Raw genomic sequence first — 20,633 nt, 5'->3', positions numbered from 1 at the left:
ACAAAAACAGACTGAAGACTAATCAAGAAACCAGAAATAAAGTCAAAAGAAATTAGGTGGAACTGGAAGCTGGACTAGAGAGAACTGTAGCACGCAGGTAAATGCGGGCCAGGGCAGACACTGCTTTCAAGGAAAACAGAGTCCAGAAGAGAAACCTGCCAAGAAGCGAGGAGTTAATGTAAAAACTGGCCTTGCAATGATAGATGTGCACAGAGCTGGCAGTGGACAGAACAGGGCTGTTTTCTATCACACTTGGAAGAGTCATGAACTCGTATGTCAATAAATGCTCAAGAAAATGAATAGTAGTTTTGTTTGTTGTTGTTGGTTGTGTTTTTTGTTTGTTTTTTAAGTGAGAGAAAGATCACAATGCCAGCTGACCCAGAGCAAACAGGAACTTTGAATCTCTAGGAAGACCTGGAAGAAAAAACAGACTTAATGAACAAGATGATTGTTATTATGATCTTGCAAACATAATAAAACACTTTTCATGGAGAAAAATTAAAAAGGTTGTATACAAATCATCAGGGTTGCATTCCTCTTTTCTTTATCAGCCCCCTTCTTCCTGATGGCCCTAGAAAGAGGCTGTCTATGAGATAAAAGCTAAGCGATGCAAAAACATCACACCAAAGACCACAACCATCTGTTTCCATACAAGATCACAGCTCCCAGACTTCTGCAGCCAGCAGCCTGACAGGTGTGAGCTGCCTGCTCCTCTAGCCATGTTCTGCTGCTCCAGCCTTCAGCCCGCCCCTGCAGATACATGCCATGGCTTTCTGTTATTAAAGTATGTATTTCTGGAGGCACAGAGTGACAAAAGCTGAAGAAGAGGGAGGAGCAGGACTGAGCACAAAAATTCATCATCAAAGCTTCTCTCTGAGTAATGCTCCATCAGCCTAAAGCTCTGCTGAAGTGGTTTTACACCAGCGACATGAAGCAGCACATTCTCCTCCTCCGCCACAGATGCTAGAGTACCAGATGAAAGCTTTCTGACTCACCCAGCGGCCTGGCAGCAACTAGACACCCTCATTAGAGGTGGCAGGATTACATCTGCCAAGATCCATACGTTGACTGATCAGGCCAAACTGCATAGAAGAGGAAAATGAAACAGAATTGTGCCTCCATCTGCAGATCTCAAGTTATTCAACAAGAGGGGCAGCAAAAGGCTTTGCTTGGACAGCTCAGGGAAAACAAAGGACACCAAGCAGAGTGAAAGCAGAAGGCTAAACTAAACCACACTTCAAGGAACCAAAGATGCAAAGTACCATGGAAGTGGCATGATAAGCTAGAAAAAGACAAAGGAAGGAGCTGGAAACAGGATTTGAGGGTCTGCTACAGCAGCCGCATTTGCTCAAGCCTCAGAGGTGAGCAGGATGAGTGCCCAAAGCTGCCAGGCTTTGGGTGCAGTTGGAGCTGAAAACTCCAGCACGGAGGAAAGGAATTAATCTTTATCTGTTCTTTACTATATAACTGCAGCACACTTGTCCAACAAGCAGGATTTGAAACTGTGTGCAGAAGAAGGGGCTGACAAGCCACAGTCTGAAGATGGTAAGTGCAAACAGGACTTGGCCCTCCAGAAAGAAGCGGGGTAGGAAGATACCTGATTGCTCCAGAAATCTGCCATGGGTAGTGATGGAGGAGAATGAAGGTGCAGCTGGAAGAGGCCCACGCAGCAATTTTCTCTGCATCTAACTAGCAGCTTCTAGAGCCATCTCTGTGCTTCACTCATCAGTACAGAACAGCCAAAAGCTTTTGGCTTGCAGCCTCTGAAAACCTGTTTCCTCTTGCTGAATGCCATTCCAAGGATGATCTGCCTGCTGCACTGCTGTTACTGTAATCAGCTCTTGGGGATGCACAGGAGAGGCACAGCAGCACCACCAAATACCCAGAGACACTGGCTTTGAAATTTAGTGTCATTGATGCCATGCACACAGCACAGTGCCACACCATCAAGTTGCAAGCAGGTGTCCTTTAGATCACAGCTAGGACCTCAAATCACTAGACTGACATGTTTTTTTCTCAAACAACCTTGAAAGTCCCGGAAAAAAATAGGTAATTTCTAAACCTTTTTCTCTTACAGAAGTATTTTGAGCTGAAAGAGAATAAAACAAGTGTTTGCCTGTAGGGTAAAGAAACACCATAGGGAGCAGTTAGTTTATATGAATGCATGTGAGGAGCTGGGTCTTCAGATGGCAACAGCTCCATAAGCCATCAGGACACCATAGGCTTGAGGGAAACAGAGAGCAAAAGATGAACAGCCCCAGACACAGATGGCCCATAAGGCAGATTAAGACAGAGCAGGTTAATGCACAACCCAGACTGCCCCAAAAGCAACAGCCGTCTGAGAAAGAAAAGGCTTGGAGTACTTTGAGTACATGAGCACTTTGATCAGCTAGTAACTCTTTCAGAACCAGCTGTCCTGAAAATCTCATTACAACTGCACCATCCAAGCTTTGGAATAGCTGTTTCTGCCCTGGAGACCTCACACACTGTTCCACCCATGGGCTTTCCTTTGCTCAGTTTTGTGTTTAATCCCCACTAGGCCCCTTGTTACTAATATTTTAGAAGTAGATGCAGCTGCCCAGACCCTCCAGCTCTTCTTTCCTCTCCAGGGAGAAAAAGGTGCCGCAGGCACCCAAGGGGTGTGTTCAGAGAAAAGAAGGTGGCATCATCCCAGCCCACAACCCTGACATTTCAGCATTCAGACAATGTAGAAGTATGAGGTTTTATTTGTTTAAAAGTGAGCCCCCAAGCCCAGCACCCCACTAGGGTTCAGCCCACCTCTCTTCACTCAACAGGTTGTCCAATGTCATCTCCAGCTGTGTGCTTCAAGAACCCAGCACTGCAGCTTCCCACCTCCCAGGTGGGAACTGTACCTGCACTGCAGACCCTCCACACTGACAGTACTTTTCTACCATCTTTGAAGTCCCTTTGCAAACACTATCTGTGACAAAAGAATATCTATGCCAGTAGACACATCTCCTTCTCAGTAACATTAGCTAGCCCAGCAAAGCATTCTTCTCAACACAACTATACCCACTGCAGAGCTTTTGAAAACAACCCCACTCAGCTTTAGGTAGGTTTTTATAACCCAAAGCCATCATGATTATAATAGTAAAACCTGTTGCCCAGGTCACATACTCTGGGCTTGAGGCTACAGGTGCCCAGGCATCATTTCACCACTTCAGTGGTTTTCAACCCATCATCTACAAACTCCATCTAGAAGCTCCACCAAAGGCAACTAGGAGAAACAGATCCTTAGTGACAGGCAACCTCTAGCTCCATTGGAAACTTCTAGGGATTCAAAAAAACAAAACAAAACAAAAAAACATTGAAACATCACTGCACTGTGATCCAAAAAGCTGTGAGACCTGGCCAATGATCCCACTACGATGAGGAAGTCAATATTTACTGGAGAACATCAAAAGTTACTCCAGTAGCCTGCACGCTTCAGACAAGTATGAGTTATAACCGTAGTAGCTAGAGCTGGGACTGCGACATGTCTACCTGCCACGTGAGACCAGCAGGAGTGAACATTTCCAGATCAGATCAGAGAATATTCCAAAGATGACAGAGAGATGAAAAAAGAGAGTGACACCAACTTCTACATAGCTCAAAGCTCTCTTCTACTCTTTCATGGGAGAGCACTTCCAGTTGATACCATCACCAGAGTTAAAAGATTGATGTCATGAGCTACCACTTAGAAGCTGCAAAGTAAAGGACGTGAAAGAGAGAAAATGGATGCTGTCCATCAAACCCAGCTCAATGGACAAGCAGCTCCTCAAAAATGCCTAGTGAGAAGCACTGCTACTGCAAGACAAAGATTACTCCATATTGCCCAGCTAGGAAATGAAGTTACATAATGTTCATGCTTTCATGGTGAGTTTTTGGGTAGCATAAGGTAGAAAATGGATAGTCCTGAAAAACAGTACACTTCCCATCTCCACAGTAGATGAGCATGGTAAGAACAAAGCAAATATACTCCATCACATAACAGCAAGAGCAAAACACTCCCTAGAAGATTCTCATTTCAGTCCCTCCTGGTGAGGATGTTAATTATTACATCATGGGCACATGCTTATAAAAAAGCAAATTTAAAGTCACTACCTTATTTCACAAAGGACACCAAAAAGCTACTGGAATGTCAGCTTGTGCCTACTACCAACCTAGTCTGTATCTGAACCAGTGACCCAGAGGTGAAAGACCCATGCCCCATTATCAGTCTCCAGAGACATGTGATCCCCTCAGAACAGTAAGTTCCTGATAGGCATCTTCAAAAGGGCACAAGCAATTATGAGAGCTTCACAAATCACTTGACAATATGCCCATTATACAATGCATTTTCAGCAAAAAGCAGCCTTTATATTGGAAATGAATAGAAAAGAGCAGTAGATGGGTGCTAGATGGAAGAACGTTAATTCTCCATCACATTTCATCCCTAATGGACTGAAGTACAAACGTAAGTATGGGCATCACCTACTTTAACTGCCATAATTTGCCCACTTGGTTTGTGGACCATTTTGTTGACAGAACCATAAGCGCCTCGTCCAATTTCTCCAAGGTCTTTCAAGTCCTCTGCTGTAAAATCCCAATGCTGTTCAGGGGAAATCTTCAATTTTCCTGATGATTCAATGCTGTGTGTTCTCAGTCTCTCTCTGTCAAAAATATTGGGAAGCAATTTTTCCACATTTTAAATAGTCTGCAAATTTCTCTTTTCAGCACTTGATTAAACATTAGAAGAGAGGGGTTCACAAAAGCTACAGCAACAATCTGACTCCATGAGGGATTTTGGTTGGGGTGGGGGGTGCAGGGGTGAGGGAAAATCTTAAATCAAAAATGACATATTGTTGCCCACAGCTTCAATTAATGCTAAGTTTCTCCAGCTGTGGAATGAAATTCAGTGTGTCTCATATATTAGAGTCATTCTAATCAGTCATTAACACAGTTCTTTCTGCTTTGCATAAAATACATTAAGCTTAAAGCAGGATCTGATAACATGCAGAACCAAGAGTCTGAAGAGCACTCCCCAGCCCCACTTTCCCAAAGCTTTTGTTGCTCTACACCATTACGCTCTGCAGCAACTGCCTTGCTTTAATCATGTTGCTATTCAACATGGGCAAGATCTTATGTTTGTATCAAGGGGACTGTAGAAAGAGAGCTCGCTCGTAATGGAAAACTGCAATTAATTTTAAAAACATTTTAGGTAGTTGTTTAATTTATTTTAAAAAACAAAACAAACAAACAAAAACAAATAAAAAGCCAATAATTTAAACTTATTAAAAAAACAATACAAGCCGTTTGTGACATACAAAAACAAAAAGTGCCTGTTCAAGTGCATCTTTACCAAATGCCTAGATTACTGTTCTCTGGCAAAAATCATTTCTACTGAAGCCACCAGGATTTGTCCACGTAAGAAATACAGAACAATGCCCAAAATTTGTAAGATAGTTCAACAGTTGTTTTAAGATGCCTTCAATTACTCATTCAAATGCAGCAATGCATTACTGAATTAGTAGGAAATGCACAAGTATTTTCAACACTTTTCACGCTAAAATGCCATGCAAAAATTCATTTTTTATTAATTAATTAGATGAATCACACATCTTTGGTCATGAAGTATGCCAAAAGCCTGAACTTCCTACTTTTAAAGTAGCATTAACAGTACTAAAGACAGTTCCCACTGCAGAGCACACCAATCCCACACAGATATTAAAGCCAGCAGGTATTTTTGACCACCTTGTGAACGAGAGAGATTCTGTCAAACTCATCCCTTGGACTCTGATCACTTCACCTGAGTATTTGATCAAGCAACCACATTTGTCCAGGGTCCAATCATATGAGAACATACACGAGGTATTTGACCAAACACATCATGCTCATCAAGTTTATCAGCCAGAGGAATGAACACGCAACAGCTGATTCCAAGCTGGTAAACACAACAGAGCATTTGTCAATCAGCAGCTGCAAACACTACCCAGTTGGATGTGGTGGTGGACCCAACCTCCACCACATTTTATTTGGAACCTGGGTTTTGTGAGGGCAATGAGGTTAGGTCCAACAGTCAATTTACTGGAGCAACTAAGGTTCAAATGGCTTCATCTGCTGCACTCTGGCTTGCCTGGGATACTTTGGTTTAGCACTTTTCCAGTTTTGAGCAGCTGCACTTCCTGAACCTTTGACCCATTCAATAAACATTGTTACTGAATAGCTCCTCTCACCAATTTTATGCAGTCCCTCCATGCTCATTACCCATCTCTAAAGTGCGTAGCTTGAGATTTTCAATCTGCTATTCTCCAAAGCGTCCCTCCAGCTTCATTGCCCTCAAGAATAAATCTGAGGAACCTACTGATAGTGCTACAGCACAACACAGATGTGACGAACACAACAGCCCGTAGAGGTGGCACCCCTTCATTAGCACTATTTAAGTTCTTTGATTTTCTGTGCATTTGATTCCTCAAATTAAAATAGTGCATTTAGTGGGGTTCTCCATTAAATTTATTTACTAAAGAGCAAGGAATGAAAATCAGGCAGTAAAGTAAAAAACAAAAGAAAAAAAGAAAAAAAATGTAAAGCAATGAAAAGAAGGGAAAAAAAAAGAAAAGAAAAAAAGGAAAAGGAAAGAAACGTGACCTCCAGACTTGCCACCTATCTTGCAGGCAGCTTACACTGGAAGCTGCATGAATCAGTCACCATCTAACTGCTCAACCATACCACTTTGTCAGTACCATAAAAGTAATTCTAGTTTTGATGGAAGAATGTAGGTGATGAGCAACATGCTGAGGAGGGACCGGCAAACGAGCATTGCATTTCCTGCCTACCTCCTTCCAACTGGAGGGCAGGAAGAAGCAAGACCATTTAACAAGAGCTAAACCCTGCTCTAAATGGCAGGGAAAAAGAAAGGCAAAGAGGTGCTTCCAGGAGGCAGAAATGTGAGACTGGATTTTCTGAGCAAACCCTTTCCTATCATTTGAAACAGTATTTCCTATTTAAGTTTTCATAAAGCTAAAAATCTTTAAATGTTGACATGGTTTATTCAAAGAAAGCAATCAAACCTGTCTCCAATCTTCCCTTTGTCTGTTTTACTGCCCAGAAAACTTTGCTTTTCTTACTCTACATCAGAAAAGAATATAATGAATTCAAATTTGATTTCTCATTACACAAGAAGCCTGTTTCTCCCCAGCTGTAGTGTGAAAGCAGATCTATGCCATTGTTCCCACAGCTGTGGGATGGTTGTTTCAGGCAGCAGGGAAGAAGACAGGAGCTAGGAAATAACGCCCCTCCCCTTAAGGTTTCATTGAGTGCCCTCTGCAGCTGTATTCTGGTGCAAAGTAATGTAGCTCCCAGGAACCCAGGGGTTTAAAATGAGATGTATTAGCACAGTCCACTCAAAAAATCTCATACATTTTAGCTTGGCTTAATTTCCATTATGTATTTATGATGCCATCTGCTTTGTACAGCAATCAGACTTCCTGCCTTTTTGTTCCCTTCCAAATACCCAGGGAAATGATCAAATAACCAAATGACAAGCTTGACAGACATCAGACATTTTAATTTAGATTTTGCTCATTTAGGGAATTTGTCAAATGTAAACAATGCAGTTTTCCTTTAAGCATCATGGCCTAACTTAAGAGTCAATAACTGGAATGTAATGATTACTTTCAGCATTAGAAGACGATGGTTGTTTATATTAGGAAATTTTCACTGTAAATTCCCCCCAAATAGTTATATATATATATATGGATATATATATGGATATATATCCATGCCAGAAAAGCAGCTCAAAAATGCAAATCTAGTACATAGACTCTGCACTGACATAAAAGAGGAATTGTCTGATGTAAAATAGAATAAAGAATAAATAAGTCACCGATGCAGTACATCTGTCACTGGATTTGCACTACTGTAGATACATATGTAGATAAATCCACAAGGCAGACAAGCTCCCAAAGTAATAAAAAGCACCTGCCTAAATCCTGAGCTTGCTTTAATTATCAGAGAGGTAACCATATAGAACAGTGTCTAGTGAAGGTGAAAACCAATTAATGGCCAGTTCCTGTTTCTGCAACAGATCAGGCTGCAGTCAGTTTCAGTCACTGCATTTAGCACTCCTTTGTTTGCACAGCACTGAGCAGACATAGGTCTCCTTTTAGCATTTCATTTTTTAAACTGTGCAATCTGAATCTTTCTAAGACTAGGAATGTTGGACAAAACTGGACATAAATACTGCAAAAGATCAAAATGCCTAAAATGGACTAGTGCGACTTTATTTTTCAAACCATACATTAAAAATATTGACAAGATGACTAGATTCACATAATCCTCAAAGAGTTACAAGTAGAATTTTCAAGTGCACCTAGGGGACTAGCGGTGCTGTTGACTTGTCCAGGAATTGAGCTTCGAATTCTTTGTCTTGCCTCTGAAAAGTTTTAAACGTAAAAAATAAAGAGTGAACCTAGGCTCTGGAGGTCATTGTGATTACTGCATTTGAAAGGCACCAAAGTATTGGTCTTACTGCAGATGGTTACTGTGCTTGTCACAGCAGTTATTCCAGGGATTAGGAACACTAAGGAAGACAGCAACTCTTCCAAACAGTTCCCCTTTGTCAAAAATAAACCCATTTGTGGGTCCAGCTTGGCAGGAGGCACACAGACTGCTGGCGCCAGGCACTGCAGCTGGGCCAAGGACGGTGTCACACAAACTTGGGACGTGGGTTTGTTCCTTGCAGGCTTGGTGAACTGGATCCACTCGGGAAGGTCTGCCCCAGAGAGAGGCCCAAGAAACCTCCTGGGAAGAACCATGAAAACATTTGGAAGCTTTTGGACAGACTATTAGTTCCCCAAGCCCTGCTATTAGCACCTCATTGCAGGGATGCCAAAATTTTTTAAAACAAGCATTTCTTTGGCATTAAAAAGAAGGACTTTGGTGAGAAGCAGAGAAAAATTGGTTGATTTTTTAGGCAAAACTGAAAATTATCAGACATGAAGCAAGGCCAGAAAGATGCTATGGGTAACCATCTCCTTTACTAGTTCTTTGTTTTATTTAGCTAAGAGTTCTGCAGGATTCAGAGCAAAGAAGCTCAAAAAGTTGAGGGATTCAACATTAGAGTTTATATGAATAAAACAAAGCTGCAGAGTCACAGAGATCTAGACAGTCCAACTGTGTTTCAAAAGTCTGCGTATGGCCAGATCTTTTGAAAGGAGTATCTCATTAAAACTCCTATTTACACTACAGTTAATAAGAATATATTCTAGTTCTCCGTAAGTTTGGTAAAAAGCTGCTTGACATGATGAGATTTCAGCAATTGTTTTGTGGTCAACATGGTCAATCAGCAAAAGTTTCCATGCAAACTGCAGAGTTTTAATAATACAATGCATTGTTCATAACTTCAGAGTGAAAACGAGGCTTATGACTTTGGCTAACACATTTCTACCAAGTCTTTCAGATAGCCCAGAGAGATCGTATACCTTCTGTCTAACTGTCTGTGTCATTCATAAAACAGTTTTCATCCCCTGCAAGCAAATGCTTATAAAATAGCAACCCAATTTTAAATACCATGGAGAAATCTCCAGAAGAAAAACTTAGAAAAGCTGACACGCAATGGAGGTCCTTTCAAGTGGGGCAGAACTAAACTGGTTCTGGCCTCACCCATGCGAACTATCCTGAAGCTCAGTTCATCAGTTATATTTAAGAACAGATTCTTATACATAAAGAAGAGATGCAGAAAACTTATCAAAGGAAGGAAATGATTTAGTTCTGCATCTCATACCTACTCAGTTTAAAACCAAAAGCACACTTGCTCACTTTCATCATTTTCTTTATGAACAAGTTGCCCCTAATGTTGCTCTGGCTTTCTCTGCTCCTCTAGAACTTAAAAAAAAAAAAAAAAAAAAGAAAAAAAAAAAAGGTATTAACAAAAGCATGGAAGAGTCCACAGCCTCTTTCACAGTCCTTGAGTCTAGCACACGTTCAAGCCTGCTATGATTCTCACTAACTTATATGGGGTTTGGCTGAGACTTTTAAAATGTCAGTATTTTGTATTAAGCTCCTCTTGTAAACTACTGAGTTACAACAGGTTTTGATTAACCTTGCCCTTGACACAGAGGAAACCTCTCAATTCATTATGGTGAAACCTGTACTGAATTTAACTGAGTACATTAATCTCAAACTCATTCTGACTTGGAGATGAGCCAGACTGCCACACATTTGCTGAATGCAATGTGGCTGGGTATTCAAAGCTTATACTGGCTTCAAGAATTTCAGAATAACACTGAAAAAAATGAGCTAATTAATTTAAACAATCCTTCTGAGAATGCTGACTTCTTCTGAAACATTACATTTCCTGAGCCATGCTCAGCTATCCATGAAAGAACAGGAAACAGAGACATGAGCACATCAGTAAGAATCAAAGGAATCTGAATATATTTCTTAAGTAGTTTGTAAAGTGATACTGAGATGCAATATCATTAATTAGCATTACACCAATATTATTCATGGAATGACACTATTTCTGAGACATTTCCCATTACTTTAAAGATGCCATTTTTGCAGGTATGAAAAATATTTGACAATGGCTAACAGACAGTTAAGCTTACTGTAGCCTGCTGGAAAGTTTCTGGATGAGGTCCGCTTCTCTCCTTTTGAAACTGAACGGGACAATGTGATTACTACCCAGTGTTGCTTGTATATCACTTCAGCCAGGAAAAGTTGTGAAAATGACAGGAAAACATGGTACTGTTATCACATGACACAACAACATATAACACAATTCTCAACTAGTCATGCTACCTACGGAGTGGTTAGCATACAAAACTAGTTAGCTATGTATTTTTCTTCTAGTTTCCCCCTAAATAATCTCCTCTCATTGGGAACAATGTAGGTATCTGATGATTCAAACAGTATTTTAACACATTAAATTGTAAGCAACCTGTCTTCTTACAGCAATGTCAATTTCTATTTCCAAATGTAATATTACTATAATCAAAAACATGTATCATTGCATTTAATTTACTAACCAGATATCTACATATTGAGGCGACGGTATGTCACTAAGGCACATGGGCCATCACTGCACTGTTTTTCTTGTGGTCTTAAAGCAGAACTTACTAAAAAAAAAAAATTATTTTTAAAGATCTATAGTCCATCCTGGATCCACCAATCTAGGACTGGTGGTCACTCCCAGATGGGCTTGTCATTCATCTTATCACATCGTTTAGTGAACAAATTTGCATGGCTTGAACAACAACATCCTTTCTTTTTAAGAGGTACATAGCTGACAACCCAAGGTTAATTACCACTCTGTATTATGACATTGTCTAAGAACAAAAATCAGGTTCTGTATCTCCAAGCTTCTCCATTTGCTGGTATCTCACTGCCCAACACAAGGACCCGGTATCTCAGTATGGTTTTGAGAAGATGGGCTCCTGACAAGCACTTTGTGGAGGAGAACGAGCATTCAAGTACTCAGACAAATGACCAACGCAGGTATCTACAAATGGTCAGCAAATTGTACTTATGATTTTGTCCAGCTCCTTGTTGGAAACAGTTGACAGCGCTAGATAATGAGCACTTTGTTAATTCAACTATGTGAAAACTTTTTCGTTTTAAATACTCTAAGCAAGCAGTTTTACTAATTTAAACTTCCACACATTATAAAATTCAAACCGTAGTCCAGGAAAGCTACAAGCTCTATAATTTCTGTTTAAGGATTTATATTCTATTTGGGATAGAAAAATTTGGGCAGAAAAGCATGCCTTAACCTGAAATTCAGTGCAACTCTGGAAAAATGTACCTGGCAGTATTTTTTCTTCTGTGGCAGACAAGGACAGACAGGAGGCAAAGAATCACCTAACTGCAAGACAAAGATTTCTTTTTCAGTGAGATGCATCTGACAAGTTCAGTGACCGAGAGCTCTTGGTAAGACTAAATGGAGAAAATGTGATCTGCATTTTCAAACTGCCCCTCATTTAAGAGGTAAGACTCCTACAGGCCAGTGAGAGCAAATGTCTGTCAGAGGTCCCTATGCTACACAATCTGATAGTAACATGGCATTTTAAATTCTGTCCTCCTCAGAAATGGATGTGCATGGCTCAGTTTTCTCCACTGAGTCTCAGGAGCTAAGAGGCTAATTTCTGTAAGCTTTCTAAGGTTGCTCGCCTTGAGTTTGGCCAATGGCCCCACAGAATCACCCTCCCCATCTCTCACTGGTATGTAATATCCACCTAGAATATCAGAGAGACAAAGTAAACCCAACTGGATTAAAGAGAACACCCCCACCCACCCGCACTCCTCAGGAAGGACAACCACCTTCACACTGCCTGAGCAAGTTGTATTTAAAACAATCACTTTCAGCTGATGTACACTTGTGTCTGCAAAGGCATCAGTTATATCAGGTACAAAGGAGCAACTGCCATCCAGACTTACTCCAAACATATTCCACAAAGGAGAGAATTAAGACAGGCTCTAAAAGAGCCCATGGTTTAGGGTCACCATAGTCCATGGTGCCATAGTCCGTAGGCCAGTTTCAGAAGTTTCCCAAAACAGAGAAGCCCTCCCACTCAGAGGCAAGAACATCCACCTGAATCTCAAAAAATCTGTAGCTTTCACTGAGATAATATGTCATGAGCTCAGTTAGTCCTCTTCAGAAGTCAGCTCCTCAAACAAGCAGAATGGCAAAACCAGTTCAGCCCTGCAGCCCCTCCACCCTATCCACTCAATTCCAGCAAACGCCGCTATGTGAGTTCTATGCAGCTGATTTCCTTGGGAGCATCCTCTTCATTCATTCTAGATGTCCTCCATAGTATGTACTGAAAGTCATTCATATATACAGATGATGAAAATAGATGTTGATGATGATTTGCGAGGTCGAAGCAGTCTCTAAATCTGCAGACTCTGCTCTCTTCATTCTCCATTTTTTAATGTTTAGGTAAGACAAAAGGGATGACTGATTCCTTCAGTTTGAACCCACAGATCAGAGAACTTAGCTCACTTCTCAGTAGCCAGGGAAAACTGCAACACAGTTTACTACAAAGTGGTGAGTAATGTCCAAAGAAATGAGGTACATAGATCTTGCTCTGCTGAAATGTAGTGTGATCCTGAGTACGAAGAATGGCAATGAACAAAGTTTATTTCTACAGCTTGCAACATTAGCTGTTTATTTGAGATTTCTTGCAGGCATGTGCTTTGCAAGGTCCACATCTGGAAACATAAGTTTCTAGTCCAACTTATATCACAAATATGAATACTGACGGTTTGTATATAAAATCCTGTCTGACATTGGTCTCTGTCACACAAACCAGCATAAAAATGCCTGTGACGGATAAGCTTGTACTGAATCCAACAGTGACAGAATAGACACACCATCAGTATGATACAGTGGAGACTACTCATACACAGGCATTAAATTTATATCAGTGTGTAAGCAATGACCAATTTTGCTACTTGTAAATGATTACTGGAATAAACTATTTATCAAAAAAGAGTCAACACAAAATGGGGGGAAATACATATATGTATTCACGCATTTTACATGCATTAAAGAAAGGTAATTAGACACTGATGTGTAGCAGTGTGCTTCAGGAATGGAATCACAGCACTGAGATGGACACCTGCATGCTTCTGTACACTGAGATGGACACCTGCATGCTTCTGTACACTGAGATGGACACCTGCATGCTTCTGTACACTGAGGTAGGAGACACAGACCTGCAGAGCTGGGATTCAGAGGAATTGTCAGCTGAATGCTGGGGCATGTGAGCCAATCCATAGGGAACAGTGCAAAGCAAGGTACATCTGAGGTTTTCTCTTCACCTGAGCTTGTGTCAAAGCCTCAATGGATTGCACATATGGAGTTACAATACATTATTTGAAATTATTTCCTCTGCATCAAGGTAGCAACTGTACATAGGAGCTCAGACTGCTCTATCACATTTTCTCTCTCCAAACAGCAGCACATTTCTCATTTTAAGCTCACAGTTAACTGTATCTTCCCAAGAACATGGGGAATCTAGGCTCTCTTCAGCCTTGGGACTTGGTCCACATTCCAGGAGACACATCTGTGAGACACGCAAAATGGGACAACTCTTGCCCTGTTCAACTTGGATTGATCCACAACTAAGAAACCTGATTCATGGGTCAAGAAGAAAAACTAAAAGATAAAATGTCAAGAAAGCACTCCAGCCTCTGCGCTGTTATATAAAGACAAGTAACAGCATCTCCTGATCCCTGGCTAAATTTTAACTGAAATTGGTACCATCTTAAATGTTTTAAGAGCATGCCTTACAAACTGGTGAATTCAGATATGGAGATGCTTAATTCCCCCTCTGACCTTACGCAGTACAGCAGCAAGTTGCACATTTCAACAGATCCCAGGTACACCCTGGGGCGCAGGACATGCAACACACAGGTGCCATAGGAGATTTTTAACCAGAAGCTCCCGTGTTCTGTCTAACCTTACAGATAAGATTGGGGTGCATGGGGATGCTGAATGCTTTTTAAGTCTCCACATACCAAGCTTTTACAACCTGTTTGCATATAAACACGTGTACTGCTTCTAGGGAATGCAGAACCTAGAAATAAAGAAAGGAAAAGGAGAAAAAATGCTTCTACTGTCACTGTAGTAAGAAGGGAACAGAAGAGTCAATACCAGTTCTGAAACTATTTGTCCTACCTTCACTTTGATTAAATAAGCACTGTAGTTGTTACATCTTTTTGTGAATTATTTAGGCATGGCAGGACCAAATGCATTCCTCCTAATGTGTGAAGAGTGCTGTAACTCAGGAGTCCCAGAGGTCTACTGACACCAATGCTACAGCTGCTGCCCCAGCCAGACCTAGCACATTCTTTGAACAACTGGGATACAAACCGCAGGAGTAAGTAAAACCAAAATCCTTAAACCACACCAAACACTCAGTACTTCTGAAACCTTGAACTGCTTTTCAGTAAAAGCGACATTGTACCTCATGTCAAATGTAGTAAAGACACTGTACTTCCAAGGACATAAATACTAGGGGGAAAAAATTATAACTCTCCAATGGTCAGGACAACAGACATTTCTCAAAACATCTCCCTCATTTGACCATGCAAACTAACTACTAGAGCATTCACCATATATTCAGGTTTATAAACCACGCTGACTAAACAAGAAAATCGGTCATATCCTAGCTCTTCTCTGGGCCCCAGAGAGTAACAGATACCTCTAGAGCTGGAGTTCAGTCCTGAGCATGTTGCAAGCACCTGGCTTTTGCCATGAGCAGATGGAGCAGAGGATGACGATTCCTAAGGAATGTCAGGAAGGGATCTGGCCAGTCACAGGTCACACAGGGAGCTGTGTTACTAAATAACGGGTAGGCAGTACATCTCATTGAAAGGCAGACACAAGAAAGAAAGTCTACTGGATATTTATATCCATGGGAGACATTACTCAGCTTTGTTCTTCTGTACAGCCTCTACATAGAGCAACATACAGCCACACTAAATGCAGGTTTGATGGCAAATAAAGTTGAGTTCTGTTTAAATAGGAGCGTTTCTACCTCACAACTTTCCAACTTCCATCAAATCACAACATTTTACCTCCTTCCGCACAGCAAATGTACGAAATACCATTCAACTCAGAAAAAAAATATATGGCAGTCAAATTAAAATTGCTGGTCTTCACGGAATCTCCTTAGATACCACCTAGGTGTCCCTGGAGCAGGAAAACTGCAGAGGATATCTACAACACCTTCACAGGCAGCAGAGGATGGCAGCTCAGGCTCTGTCCCTCTTTCCACCTCCCCTCAACCACACTGCAGATGAAAACAGGCTAAAAGAGGCAGCGTGTCAGATATCTGTGCTGGGCACACGTGGGCAGCAGTGGCCACATCTTGGTGCTCTGGAAAGTGACTGCCACTGTCACCATCTTCTTACAGCCTCCTAACTTCTCAATTACTCTTCCGCACCACAGAAGAGACAGACATCCACACGGACACCAGAAACAGCATCAGTTTTACAACGCATGCAGAGAGCAAAGCTGCGAAGTTGAAATCCTGCTCTCAAATGAATGGCCCTGGCTACTGCTATCTGCACACAAGAGCCAGGACAACAGCTTCTAACCATGCCAGTAGTTAGACAGGTAATATATAGTTACACTCTGAATCACACGTTATCAGGTGATCCTTGCTGAACTCCCTACCCCAGCACAAGATTCTTGTAGCCTTTACCTCTCCCAAATCACACCAGGCTCCAGCTTCCTGTCTACAAAATGGAGAACACAGAATTTTGTGCAACAATTTAGGTTTGCAAAGCCAGATCAGTGAACATGTGTGAAGCACTCAGATGCTATGGTAACAGGAGCCAGGTAAGGTTGTATTTGATTTGACTACCTAAATGTAGCTGATTAGGTTTCCAGATGTTCTGAGGAGCCCAGGTCCCAAAAGCATGTCAGGAAACTACAGATGCTCAGCAACTTTGAAAATCAATGTGAACTAGCATGATGAAGATACACAACCTCCAAATTTTGGTGCCAGACATCAAAGGCCCAAAGTCAGAAGCAGAGGGCTGAGATACAAAACCCTTGCAGAAAGAAGAAAACAGTCCTAGCAGGGCACTGATGACTATGGGATACTGAAGTTGCTAAAGAAATTTATTTTAAGAAACAGCAATCACCAAAAAGCTCCTCTGCAGGATTAGCACATTAGAGAAATAAAAAAACTTAAAAGGTGAGGGGAAAAAAGAGACCTTAAGGTTGTATGTATGCTCAATCAAAACCTCACACTAATTTTGGCTGCACCTTTCCTGAAGAGGTGATCTACTCAAAGTCTAAGATACCAAACAGAGATGTTTTACAAAACCTTATCACCTCTTTCCCATCTAGGCCAAACAAATTTGTATACTTTGTAAGAAACAGGAGTTTTAAATACAAACAAAATTAATCAGTTGTCAAAAAAAGAAAAAAGGTCCTGAGAAAAAGATGATGCATAAAAAACATTGCTCTAGCACTCAAACTACAGCGAGGTCTGTATTAAAAGAGAAAACCTGTTTGTTTGTGGACTCAGACTAACATTTGAAAGAATTTGCTGGGTCCTTGAAGGTTTCCATCTTACTTGTGCTTACTTGAAAATACAAGCTGGTTTCCCAGTGATTATATTCACATACTACAACTTCCAGGAAACACTGCAAAACAATCACAGGAGGGAAAAATAAAAAAATAAAAAAATAAAATTCTAAACTTGTATCTTTTCTATTGAAAACTGTGTCTGAGGAGTCCTACACTGCAGTGGGAAGGTATCATGCAGCAGAAAGGCATCAGAAATTAGTAATAATAAAGACATGAAATAACTGTTAGAGATGCAGAACAACTATTTCCAAGGAATTTCACACAAGAAATTGGGAACATGCTTATATAGGATATTCCACTTTGTTTTTTAATATTTTCCAGACAAATGGTAGAACAATTCTCATAACTCAGCCAGCTGTAGACTACACACCTACAGAGCCTGAAACCACATGCCAGAAAGGTTTGGAAAGTGTAAGACATTAAAAGAGAAGGAGACACTTGACAGAGACTTTGGGACAGCCAGAAAAATTCTTGCCAGGAATAATGACAGTCCTTAAACTATATGGAAATAAAGGAAGCAGCAGTCAGAAATACAACTGGACCTCAATTTGCTTTTGAAGAGTCCAACCTCGAAAGTCCAAATCAAACATCTGCCAACAAGCTCCTGGGGCATCGATCTGGAAAGGACATGTGACTTGCCCAGGAGTCACAAGGGGAAGAAGGTCCACAGGGCACCTCTGGAAGTTTAAGTCACGAGGTACCCATAAAGACACCCACATGTGATACCATAGCCAAGTCAGGCTATTGAGTCCAACAGGCTAACAGATGGTTCAGAAGCTGGGCTTGTGAGCATTAGAAGAGATCTTTTCATCTTGTCATCTTTACAGATGAGATTGCTATGCTCTATGTTGAAATTCTGAAGAGCTGACACTTCTGAAAGTCAGCAAACTTCCCAGCCAGCAGACAGGATGCTCAACATGCAAAAGCAGATGCCAAACAAATTCCTTTTTAGATGCTCATTTACTAGCAGGTGGATTTAAAATCTGTAGTCTGAAGTCCAGATTGAGTGCACCAGAAGCATGCAACACTTTCCAGAAAGCTGGTAAATTCACCTACAGCCTACTGAACAACTTGGTTCAATGGCCACCAGCAAGGGCCAGCTGCCAGCAAAACACCTGCGCACAGCTCTACAGCCACATCGCACTGCCCCGTGCAACTCCTTTCAGCAAAAGCCACCAGTCAAAAGTAGCCCCACAGAACTTACATCTAGATAATTATTTAAGCTCATTTTGCTTCTGACCTAAATCCTGTTTGGACACAGAAAAGATGAGGTAAAAGCTGAGATGCTTTTCAGTCTGCTGAAAGTAGCAACTGCGAAACAATGGGTTGGAAGTTGAAATGCTCACCCTAATGACAGTTTGTGCCCTCTGGCCTCTGTCTATCTGCTTTGGGCCAAACAAAGCCAGTGATTGTTAGTCTGGTGTAAGTCAGAAACACAGTCTGAACTAAGGAGAACTGGGGTCTCAAGTGGCAGCTACCCAGCCTGCACAGCAGAGCAATCACACATAGCCCTCCTCACTGCAGCCAGAAGGGACCCACTGCATACACTTCCTTGGCCTGGGGCTTCAGCTGTCAGTAAAGTATTTACAACCCTTCAAGTAAGAATTTTACCCTCCAAAGACAGTTTAACTGAAGAATCATGCTGAACAGGCATAACCGTGGTAAAAGTAATGTGCAAAATACAGGTTTTATTTTTACATTAATAATTCTAAAAGGCTTTATTTTTCACACGAAGCTCTGCAGTTTAGGCTCTATTCTTCCTTTACTGCACATAGCTCGTGCAAAATTACATATATCAGTGTGCTAGATACTCTAAAGACAGGCTGGGCAGCATACCACAACAAGAAAAAAACACCACTCTCTGTACTTAGGAAGTAAATTTGGTGCTAGCAGTCGCAGCTGGACTACATAGCATGCACATTCTCTATAGCTTCACGCTCCATCAGTCACAGAACCAGAGTTCATCTTCCTTCCAAACCCTATGGTCTTGGTCCTGCTGCAAACATTTCATTCTAAGGCTCTGCCCACCTGCCCCGCTGGACCTGTGCAGCAAAAGCCATTCACAAGGCCTTTCAGCTGCAACAAGGCACCACAGCCCTTGGCATCACCAGGAAGGGGAGATTTCAGGGAGCCACAGCCCTCACTTCCAGCAACTAGAAATGTTCCTCCAATTTCTAGCCTCATCCAAAGCCACCCTGAGTCAGTCTCCTATTTAAACGATACTTCAAAGCCTCCTGATTTCAACACAAGTTCTAATTCAGAAAACATTTAGGGAAAAATCCCAGCACCACTTGAGATGTGGGCAATTTTGCCACTGACTCCAATCTGAGCAGCTGTAGCCTGTGCTCTGTTGGCGGCATCCTTGCTTGGTATCCTGGTCATCTGTGACAAAATGTCCTTCAAGACACCGCAGCACACCTGGTAGTAGACATAGCGGGTAGGAAGAAGACAGGAGGTGTCCTGGGTAGGGGCCTGAGGTGCCATGGGATGTGTAAGGATGGAGAAGGAAAGTCCTCAGCATCTCTCAGCTCCAAGGCCATCACTGAGACACCAGCCAAAGCAAAGCTCAGAGGTCCCAACCGCCCACCAGGTGCACCCACTCTACATACATACAACCTTCCCACTTTCCCCCATGCAGTCTGGCTTTCCTCAGTGCTACTCCAAGTCCAGCCCCGGCAGCCAGCTCCTTCACTCCCTGCAGGCCCATGACAGCACACTGCATTACAGTGTGTCCTCGGGCAGGGGGTGCAGCCCCAACCTGAGAACCAAACCGCAAGACATGGCACAACAATGCTGCAGGTGGGAAAGAAACAACAAGGTGGTGTCAGAAAGAAAAATCAGGAACCCATGTCCCAAGTTTCTCCTTTCAGATGATGTCATCTAGGATTTCTCTTCCTGGAAACACTATTCCAGGGCACAAACTGTACATTAGCAAAAAGCCCCTACTCCTGAGAGTGGTAAAGCTCTAGGAGCATCCTCCTAGCAGGTGGGCACTCACTGGGTTGTCATGGGTGCTCTGTGCCTTGGGATGTAAAGACATGAGAAGCACCAGTCAGTGATTAACAACATCACATCTTGCAATTGGGATTTCATGGCCTCTGAAATTGTTCCTCCAGATCGCGTGCCAACAACACCAAGTGAGAAGAAGCTGAGATCATGCACAGCTCACCAAGGAAAACTTCTCATGGAAACCCAGCCAAGCACCAAGCTTCAGCTCCCTTCAAGCCAGCGTGTGCACATCACATCACCCCTGCTTACAAGAGCAGGGACATCCACTCCTAGTTAGTGTGATTCCCAAAATTATTTCCTCCACCCCCCCCCTTTTATTTTTCCCAACACTCCTGAGACCTTTCAAATCAAGAAACAAGCCTTAAAAAGAAGGTTGAATTTGTACCTTTATGGGGGTAAGCAATGGCCATACACATTTCAGCAGGGTACAAAGCCCCAGGCACTAATGAGGAGCCCAGATACAATCTACACCCCGGCACAACATGCATTTCCTTGGCAGCAGTGGTTTCTTTGCTTGGGAGATGCAGCTTACAAG

General features: G+C 41.9%; 1 protein-coding gene across 7 annotated transcripts in view; it reads right to left on the bottom strand.

The window, feature by feature from the left end:
• Nucleotides 1–20,633, bottom strand: part of MAP2K4 (mitogen-activated protein kinase kinase 4) — a 112,762-nt gene that overhangs the window by 44,859 nt on the left and 47,270 nt on the right. For 4 of the 7 annotated variants that reach the window (XM_084492513.1, XM_084492514.1, XM_084492515.1 and 1 more), the window contains one exon: nt 4,478–4,652. In XM_084492513.1, coding sequence (XP_084348639.1) covers nt 4,478–4,652 — 175 coding nt within the window. Of the gene's footprint in view, nt 1–4,477; nt 4,653–10,589; nt 10,686–20,633 lie in introns of all 7 variants that reach the window. The other 3 variants (XM_084492510.1, XM_084492511.1, XM_084492512.1) reach the window with 1 other exon arrangement.

This window comes from Aythya ferina (genome assembly GCF_964211825.1).
Source record: "Aythya ferina genome assembly, chromosome: 18".
In the NCBI taxonomy this organism is placed as follows: Eukaryota; Metazoa; Chordata; class Aves; order Anseriformes; family Anatidae; genus Aythya; species Aythya ferina.
The sequence above is the reverse complement of the archived record's forward strand: the minus strand, read 5'-3'. Positions and strand labels throughout refer to the sequence as shown.